The sequence below is a fragment of the Solea senegalensis genome, linkage group LG18, assembly GCF_019176455.1.
Source record: "Solea senegalensis isolate Sse05_10M linkage group LG18, IFAPA_SoseM_1, whole genome shotgun sequence".
Lineage (NCBI taxonomy): Eukaryota > Metazoa > Chordata > Actinopteri > Pleuronectiformes > Soleidae > Solea > Solea senegalensis.
In genome coordinates this window covers 16,248,667-16,258,278 of record NC_058041.1, presented here as the reverse complement: position 1 = coordinate 16,258,278, position 9,612 = coordinate 16,248,667, and the positions used below count along the sequence as shown (strand labels likewise).

The 9,612-nt window shown below is 38.5% G+C and overlaps 2 protein-coding genes across 2 annotated transcripts; one reads left to right on the top strand and one right to left on the bottom strand.

Moving 5' to 3' along the window:
- The first annotated feature begins 727 nt into the window (after positions 1-727).
- LOC122758795 lies at positions 728-3,655 on the top strand. Its single transcript, XM_044013107.1, has 5 exons — positions 728-829; positions 1,573-1,681; positions 2,357-2,476; positions 2,572-2,650; positions 3,124-3,655. The coding sequence occupies exons 1-5, from the start codon at positions 732-734 to the stop codon at positions 3,213-3,215; spliced, it is 498 nt and encodes a 165-aa protein (XP_043869042.1). The 5' UTR covers positions 728-731; the 3' UTR covers positions 3,216-3,655.
- Positions 3,656-3,782: 127 nt separating this feature from the next.
- LOC122758794 (carbonic anhydrase 4-like) lies at positions 3,783-8,462 on the bottom strand. Its single transcript, XM_044013105.1, has 9 exons — positions 8,426-8,462; positions 8,091-8,166; positions 7,961-7,987; positions 7,337-7,507; positions 7,040-7,188; positions 6,134-6,229; positions 5,429-5,507; positions 5,191-5,354; positions 3,783-5,117 (listed from the first exon to the last, which is right to left on the bottom strand). The coding sequence occupies exons 1-9, from the start codon at positions 8,426-8,428 to the stop codon at positions 4,938-4,940; spliced, it is 945 nt and encodes a 314-aa protein (XP_043869040.1). The 5' UTR covers positions 8,429-8,462; the 3' UTR covers positions 3,783-4,937.
- Positions 8,463-9,612: the final 1,150 nt, after the last annotated feature.

Here is a 9,612-nt window from a genome sequence, read left to right as displayed (position 1 = left end):
CGATATATTCTGTGATGAAGAACCTTCAGTTTTGTGTTTATTTAGCATCATCTGTCTCTGTGAGCGGAGCTGCAGTGGTCCCCAACCTTTTTTCCTTGAAGCCCCCCTTGCTTGTGTCCAGGACAAACCAACTCAACTCTGGATTGTCAGGGGTTTGGATGTCTAATAAACTGTGACTGATCCATCCAAAATGGAACGGATGCCCTCTCTGCTCATAAGACCATGCAGGTTTTTCGCCAGAAAAGCACATGATCATCTTGTGATGGGTTTTTTTTCCCTTTGGCCTCTTTGTATGTCTTAGTCACTGGAGAATTTTGTCAGAGTGAGACAGAACTTAAAAATCCAAAAAAATGATTGCAAAAGACTGAAACTGGCTGGATCGACAGAAAAACCTAAACAGATGGTGCTCTTTCCCGATCATGTGACACCGAATGCTGGTTCCAAGAAGGCGATCACGATACTCAAACTAATCATAATTGCAGTAGATAAATATTGCACTTCATATCTCACAGAAATCACAAAGTAACTGTGAGAGACATACAGAAGACACTGCACACCCACCCAGAGTGCACCAAACCCTTAACTGTCTGATCTTAACAACTAAATTGAATTTAGTCTACATCCGTTTCAGAAAAGCACATGATCATCTTGGGTTTATTTTTCCCCCCTTTTTGTTACTTTAATGTGTATCTGCCACCGGAGCTCTCATCAGTGTGAGTAGGCTGTTGACAATGTATCCAGTCCACTGGTTCCGTGCAGTTTCTCTGGTCGTTGGTGTCTCTGTGTTTTGCTCTGCAGGACCACTTCATGCTCAGTGCAAAGTAGAATGGTTGGTGCATTTTTGTCTACATAATTATTTACAAGATTTGTTACATCTGACGTACACAAATGGTCACTTTTTTAACCGTTTCATATTTAGGACATTACCATAGCAACAGTGTAAGGTTAACATATCTGTAATGAATATCTGTTTAAGTTGACATTTTATCTTTAGTCTTCGTTTACTGCGGAATTATTTTTATTTTCTGTGTTTATGATTGTTTTTCCGACCTGAGATTTGGGTGAAATTTTTCCTTCTCCACAGGATTACTCAGTTCATTTTAACTTCTGCTTTATTATACAACCAACCCTATATACTAGAGTACAATCACATACTAATGCTGTAGTACTTGTTGTCTCTGGTTTATGTACAGTATTTGATGCATGTATTTTTTAGAGGTTCAGGCTGTCATGAGCAGCTGTGAAGATGTTGTCTTTTAGTGTTGGTCTGGGATGGTGAGATAATTTATAATGAACTATCAAAAATGAGAACTTTCTGTCAATTTACCTCTGACAATTAGCTTTAAATTATGTTGTGTTGTTTTAAATATATACACACACGTTCGTATTGTTTATTTGTGTGGTTTCTATTGGTTTTATGTTTTTTTTCTATTGATTTTAGTTTACATTTCATATCCCAATTTTAGGCTTTTGCTTTTCCATGTAGGCTGTAGACTCTTGCTCTCACATTCAGCGCAACCAGGCGACTCATATGGATCTTCCCTGACTGAGCTTTTCTTCATGCACATGTAGGTACTTTGGAATACCATGTCAAGTGGTCAGTGAGTCCCTGGTCTCACAGATCAAGAAGTGGGGAACCATGGCCGGCTGTACCATGGGAGGACAGAGGTGCCTTTACAAAGTAAATGTACACACCACACAAATAACAAATCTGTTTTCCTAAATTAACACATATTCAGGAGAAAATATATCTGCAACACTGTCAAAAGTTCATATACTGTCAGTATATGAAAACATGACAATCAGTCATGTTGCTGTGGCGTGAGTGCCGCGTGCTTAGCAGAAGTGCAGACACAAAAACTACTCGAAAGTAAAATCAAAAAATCTTTCATTTCCAAAACCAAAATAAAATAGGCAGTCCAAATACAACAAAAACACAACAGCAAGGCTGGGTAAGCAACAGAATCAAAGGAGGCAAGCTGGCTGGAGCAGACAGATACAAAAAAAGATTAAAAGCAAAATAAGTTACCATGTCTGGCACCAAAAGCTGAGCAGGCAAGGATGAAGGCTGCGTGTTACCGGAAAGGAAGACAAAACAATCTGATGGACACTGGTGAGCTGTTCCAGGCTTTTAAACAGAAGTCAATGAGTGGTGGCAATCAGAGTAATCTGCTGCAGGTGAGTTAGAGGGAAACCAGGTAAAGGGGTTTCTCCTGCCATCCTGCAGGGCTTTTTTTTAAATCATTTATCATTTAGTTCTGCCTCCATCAATAACTTTAAAGGTGTGTTATTGTATGACTTAAGAAAGAAAGTAAGTCACTGTTTTTTACTCATAGTTGATTTTCTCTCTCTTCAGCTGCAGTCTGCCTCCATTCACTTCATAGCAGCCAAACACACCACTCCTTTTAAGAGGTATGTGGATGACATCAACTTCCGGCTGGTCTCCTATCACTTCTTTACATGCTGTCATGTTTCGGTAAGCTGTCATTTAGCACAAATTCATTAGCTGACATACAACAAACACACACACCATAAGTATATGTATATAATACATTTGTAATTTGTCTTTAGGCCATGTCCATTTCTGAGACGTGGCACACCATTGAAGATCATGGCACCAACTACTGCAACCTCTACAATCTAATGGAGGGTAAGATCAGACACAGACAGCATTGTATGAAACGTTGTAATCAGTGACATTGATTTTCAGAAGTGTTTTGTTTTTTTTTATCAGTGATATGATGATATAAGAACATTTGACACTATGAGCCTCAATAAAAAGAATCATAATGGATGTAACTAAATGTATTTTTTTTAAATTAAATATTTAAACAAAATGATAGAATAAAATTGAGAAAGAAAATACTACCAATGACAAAGAGCAAATGGGGATGATGGTGAAAAGTAAGAGCAAGGATTTATGTATTGAGACAACAAGAAGCAGCAAAGTTTGCTGGACAAAATGCTAGGTGAATGGCAGGCATATCAGCGGCAGAATTCATGTGTTCATGTGTTTTAAAAACAAACGTTTCACGGTTCTTCAGGGTTTTCTTGTACTTGGTTGTGTACTTCATCTGTGGACAGACATTTAACATGCCCCGTCTCTTGTCCTTTGTCCAACAGGAAGTGGTCTTAATGAAGCACGTGGTTATAAAGAGGTGACCAGTGACTTCCAATGTACACAGCGTTCTTCTGCTAACTGCACTGTCTATTGATGGACTATATAGACGACCAGAGTCCATCAGAGACAATGCCAATGTTTTGGCTTTCCTCTTCTTTGAATGTTGTCATAAACTCTCAGTTCTACCTGCTTGCTGCTGTTGCTATTTTGAGCACATTTTCTGTGCTCCTTGTGCAATACATAGTAAGTAAGTAAACTTAAGTTTTTCCATATTTTGAATGTATTATCACATTTTGTTGACAGACATTATGAAATGTTTTATCCCTGTCTATTAACAGTATTGGCTCATGGTTTGTTAATTAAAATTGTATTGATTACATACCAATTCAAGTCAAATTACTGAATGACTATATTGCATTAAGATGAATATTTTTATATATATATATTTATAACATTTGTTTAGTTTAAGAAAGACCCCTACTGGTTACATGGGTAACGTGCAAGATCACAGTTTTCTCATGTTTAATTTGAACACAGGTGAAATGGAGGAATAGATGCTCCTCAGTAAATAAGAAGAAAATAAGACTCCATTGTAAGTGCGTGAATTGTCATAAACAACATGAATGTTCATCATACTGACGCCTCATTACACCAACTGAAATAGGCTGCTCACCTTTAATTGTTTAATTGTTCACTGAAATTTGGCACCATTTCATTTGTTCACAGTAAGTGCATCAATCAAAACATCATATTTCATAATATCTGGTTACACAATGTATAAATTTAAAAATAAAAACACATTTACAATGATCCTATTACTGTTACAGTCACTGGTACTGAACAATTCATCATTCTCAAATTAAAACTGCAACACAAAAATGCGTAATGAGATGCATATATTATACTTTTTGACTTTCTATTTTGTGCGTCACATAGCTTTAATGCTTATATAAATATCAACCAAGTTACAAAGACCAAAGTTGAGAACAAGTGAGTGATCTTCTTCCACCAACGGAGCCTGGAGCCATGTATCTGTAAGCCGTCTATGTCATTAAATAACCACATACATTCTTTTTTACAGTGATCCTGAGAGAGTTAACGGTTATGTGCATATGAAATATACAGTAAGAACGACATCAACCGGAGAATCGCGGTACAAGACTAAATTTACTTTGGTTTCATGTCTAACCTCTGCTGAAGCAACTGGAGTTTTCACAGACTTGGATGAAATTGTAAGTGATGAAAACGAGGACACCTGTATCGATTGCTCAACCGACATGAACCGTGCTCGAATTCTGGATGCAATGCATTTAACCATTTGAGTGCAGTGTTTAAAACTGTTGGTGCACTTATTAATATTCTTAATATTGTGTATCACTGGAAAACAACTCACTTAACGTGACTTTTTTGTGATATCAAGACTGATCTCATGTGCATATTGCAGCCTATATATTAAATTCAGGACACAAATACTTAAGTTAATAATAAGCAGTATAGTTGCGTGTGTTTTTTGTCTTTGTTTTAATAATGAATGGTCCATAAAATTGAGGAGGAAGCTAATTTGAATGTACTTCAACTGAGAGGACAACGGTTCACTGGTTGTAGATGAAACGCTTACATGGAAGAGTTGACTACCAATCATATAACACGACAGAGTATAAGAAAAATCTACTGGTGCACAACTTGAGAGGAAAGTGCGGCGCAACACTTAATCTGCCTAACATGCGTCATTTTTGTTGCTAAACACATTTTACAAGTGGCGAGCAATTGTTTGGACAAGGCTAAGTTCACACGGACTCATATGTGAAAGGAATGGTTACAAACATCTCCCCAGTATCAGGCTCAGAGCCACCAGCCCCAGAGAATAGAAGACTGTAGAAGAAGAGTCCGTAGCCTGGGTTGTGACTGCTTGTGCTGTCTGGATGTTTCTGAAGACTTTCACCATTAAAGGCGATGAGCTGTTGCCGATATGCACCGTTGTGCTGAAGAGGTCAATCTGGAGACGGGATATTAAATGAGTTAGTTGTGGGAGACTCACGGTGCTTATAAGGCCCTCAGGGAAAACTCACCAAATCTTTGCTGACTTTGATTGGCTCCTTGAACACAGTCCAAACCACGGCCTCATTGCAACTAGGGGTGGTTAAGGAGCCCAGGTAGCGATAATACTTTGTGCGATTCACTCCTTCCAGGAGATCATCCAGTGAAATCCCAGCTGCCATTGACACCGAGTTACCTGGGGACACAAACAACCTCTGAAGAGACTGCAGCGGACATGTCATTCAAAGGGTAAAACTAAAATGTCCTTACCTTTCTCTTTGATATTGGCCAGGTAAGACGTCAAGGTCTTCCAGCTAGCTGGTTGGCCAGTCGCATCACCTGACATTACCTGAAGGAAAGCACACCATAATATATTTGGTTGTTTTTCAACATGCTTGAAACTAAAGAGAGAGAATTCAAACATGAAATATCTGTTTGCACCATGTGACAGATTCATCACCTGGGACTTGATGTTATTTTACTTGCCAGACTGTAGTTGTTCCTGACAGTGACCACCAGACGGCGCTACTATTACAACACATCAGTTGTGAATGTTGATGTCTTTATGTCTTAAAACAGCAGGTTTTTCGAGGCAGAGATAACAAATACACTGAGGATACTTTAATACGAGTGATGTATGCTGTGGTTCACATAACCTCTGGAGGGTTTAAGCTTCAAATCTCAGGGTAGTGACAACGCAGTTTCATCAATAGATCCCTCAAAAACATGGATGAGAGTTGTTCATTAACTTTTACATTTCATACCCAAAACAGGGATTGGTTGGTAATAATAACAATAATAATAATAATAATAATGCATTTTATTTATAGGCACCTTAAAGGTCACCTTACAAAAAATAAAGAAAGACAACAAATAAAAACTTCTTCATGCTAGCGCACCTCACAGGTGAGAGCAATCCTGTGTACCACTTTTATAGATGATAAATAAGTTACCCAAAATGTGAATGCATTTCACCTCAATGAAGAAACCAAGGGCAGCAAGTCCTGTAGAATCTGCAACCGCCAGGGTTGTGTTTCCATTCAGAGATGACTTGATGTTCACAATGTGCAACTGTGGAAGTTAAAAAAAAACAAACAAACACCCCAGAAAACCCTGTGAATATGAACGTAACTCCACTATGGATGTTAACATGGTGCTTTCAGACCTGTCATTAACATCGAACTGATCGAACTCTAAAAGTGGTTCAGGAAGTTCACCCATGAAGGAATTATTGATGTAGACGTCGCTGCAGTATTAACACTAATGCAATTTCAGCTTCCAAAAGCTTCAAATACACAGAGACTACAGAAACATCTGCATAAAACAGCCTTTGTTTGTTTTGGCCATCAGAAATAATATCCAGATAAATGTGAGTCACAGAAGAGGCAGCCACAAAGCATGTTAATCGTTTTTTTGGTATTTTGTAAGATTCAGTTAAAGATTTTTGATATATTTCTGTTATGTATGAGCCTTGGTTGTCGTTTTCTTGATGAGGTAAGATAAGATAGTCCTTTAATTGTGTCCTTTTGTATCCGGCAGAATTCCTTTTCTAATTTGTAGGTAAGTAACTTGTGTTGCTGCCTGTCATTATCTTGTTTTATTGGCCCTGCCTTTAACCGGTCCTTCAGTTTTCCAGCATCATCTGTGCTCCCAAGTCTCTTTTCCCATTTTTGCCTTTTGCTTGTGGTTCTTGTTGTTCCTTCTTTCCCTAGTTCCTTTTTGTCTCAGTTTACAGATTAAATTTTGGATGGTTTGATGTTTGATGTTTTATTTTAACCTCACGTTTACGTTTAAGTTTTAATTGTTATCTGCAATTGTTCCATTTGCCATAAGCCAGTTTAGCCAGTTTAGCACATGGAAGAAAATAAAAGAAGAATTTACCTCCATGGGGTAGCGCTTTCCGTCCACAGTGTGCTCAGAGCCAGGAATGGAGGAGCCATTTCCCCAGTGCAAGTGGAACTGCAGGCTGTTGTAAGCCTCAGGCAGATCTCCTCCTGAAACCTTCACACCACTCCCAAAGCTAACCTTGACTGTAAAAAAAAAAAAAAGGTAAAAACCAAACTTATGAAAGCAGAAGAAAGGTGTTTGATTGGCCCATGCAGGTGCTGACATATACCATTAAAATCCAAGCATTGTCATCTGCTGTTCAAGAAACGTCACACGGACACACCCACGTACCTGTCTGGCCAGTGTTTGTGATGCTTTTCAGGGCAGACTTGCTGTCAAAGTTTTCAAAGGTGAAGTCAGACAATTTAGAGTCAGGTTTGGCCGCTGATGAGACGATGTTTATGGGTGACTGTCTCGTCCCGTTACAATATTTAGCCGCAATGGTTGACCAGGTGGCGTCATCTAAAACAAGACACAGACAAGTTTCTAGAGGAGCAGCAGCAATGGCGAGGAGGAGACATTTATGTCACACTCTCACACTCTCAGCTAAGGTCAAAGGGTAATGACACTGTCTCACTTTGGAATAACCTAGAATGACCTGGAATAACCTGTCCTGGGAGATCCATTTCATTCTTTCGTCATCTCTTCATATGAGCATTTTTACAGGACTCTGTGTTCACCATTCAAATCCCTTTTGAATGTTTCTGTCAATATTTTTTGATCTTCTTAATACTTATTTTACAGCTTTTATCGTTTATATCTGTTTCTATATCTGCTTTTAATAGCGTATGCCTTCATTTTATCACACATACTGTGTTTGAAAAGGTGCTTTATAAATGAATACAATTATTATTAATACTAGTAGTAGTAGTAGTAGTAGTATCATTGTGACATTTAGAGGAAAAGATTACTCACTGCAGGTCGGCTGATCGTAACACCAAGCTGCAGAAAAAAAAATATCACGTATTAGTGGCTTGTAGTCTCCAGAGAAACACAGTGTTTAACCAAGTGTTTAAATCAAGGATAAAACAGTCAAAATACCTACCAACTGCATTGTCGGCACAGTGTGTGCTTGATATGAGGGCACAGGCTGCAACCACAGCTCTTAGAAGGAAATTCATCTGAAGTAACAGTAACAGTTAAAGTCACTCACCAAATCTATAGAGCAAAACCAGTGAACACCCACCACACTAAATCCTTGGTGCAGAAATACTTCAATAAACCAAAATTAACTAGAGCACAGACATTTATTTTATTAATAATAATAACAATAATAATAATAATAAAAATAATGATAATAATAAAGCAGGTAAGTGTCAAAAAAAAAGATCTTTTGACTGGAGCAGCAGCAGCAGCAGCAGCAGCAGCACTGTGTCTTACCATTGAAGCACCTGTACCTTTGTCTGTACCTTTCTGTGTCTCCTCTGTCAAGTGGGGGCCTCAGCCTCCCTCTTTTATTCACCCTGCTGATCCAGCAGCCGCCGAGAATGCTCCTCCCTGCAGAAACTTTTACACTGAGCTCTCAGTGGTTACTGAATCTCAGAGTCTTTTACTTTACCGATGTAAAGTAAAAGACTCTGAGATTCTGGTAAATGTAGGTCTCTTTTGTCATTGTCGTTTATTTTTGTAAAAGAAAGAAAAAATATTTTTGCAATAAACATTTTAGGACCAAAAGAACAAAATGAATGAACAAAAATAATATGAAAATCAAGTTTGGTCCTAAAACTACACAAAAACTTTTTTTGTATTTCTGCAAGAAGGTTATAATGGAGAGCGAGGCCTATGTACAGTATATCATGTCAGAAATGTCCTTTCAAATGTACAAAGAGATTGATGACAGAATGATTGACAGAGAGAAACAAACATCTGAGACAGCTAGAAATTCTTTAATGACATGAAGAAGGCACGCAAAGGTGGATCTGCCAGCGTGACCTAAGATGACAGCTCTGCATCACATAGTTACACCTCAGTATTTTCCAAAATACATAAATGAAACTGCTGCTGTCCATAAACAAACATAATATTCAGTACTGGTCACCATTCAACATCTCAAGTGTTCATTTGATATAATGTCATATCAATTTTTGCTGAAAATAGCTTTTTTTAGGCTAGAATTTTAAAGGGGACATATTATGCAAAATCAACTTTTTAACCATTTTAATACTTATATTTGGGACTCTGGAGGCCCTACCAGTCGCCAAAGTGTGGAAAAACAATACTCAGTCATGTTTTCGTGGCCCCCCTTAGTGTAAGTATAGGCGATAAAACACGCAATGTTGAATTCCCTGCGCTTATGAAGGCAGCATGCGCATTTCACCGCGAATGTTACCACCCCACCAATAAGTTTACTTGGAGAGCTCCACCTTAGCGCCACCTTGTCCCAATAAAATGCGAGTGTGCAGGCGAGGGAGGAAGAGCGGTATTATGTCAACGCGGAGGGACAAGTGTGCTGTTGGTGGCTGCACAGTGGAGCACAGTGTTTTACACAAACCTCCAGCCTCAGAGGATTTTAAGTATTAGTTGTAGTGACCTCCATCTCACACCTGAACAGCATAGGACTCTGACAC

Coding starts and splice junctions, on each gene's coding strand:
- LOC122758795 (XM_044013107.1), top strand. CDS start 732: ATGTATCCAGTCCACTGGTTCCGTGCAGTTTCTCTGGTCGTTGGTGTC. Junction 2,477..2,571: donor TTACATGCTGTCATGTTTCG/GTAAGCTGTCAT, acceptor ATTTGTCTTTAG/GCCATGTCCATTTCTGAGAC. Junction 2,651..3,123: donor CCTCTACAATCTAATGGAGG/GTAAGATCAGAC, acceptor TTTGTCCAACAG/GAAGTGGTCTTAATGAAGCA.
- LOC122758794 (XM_044013105.1), bottom strand. Junction 7,988..8,090: donor CTGTGCCGACAATGCAGTTG/GTAGGTATTTTG, acceptor TTTTTTCTGCAG/CTTGGTGTTACGATCAGCCG. Junction 5,508..6,133: donor CCCTTGGTTTCTTCATTGAG/GTGAAATGCATT, acceptor GCTTTCCTTCAG/GTAATGTCAGGTGATGCGAC.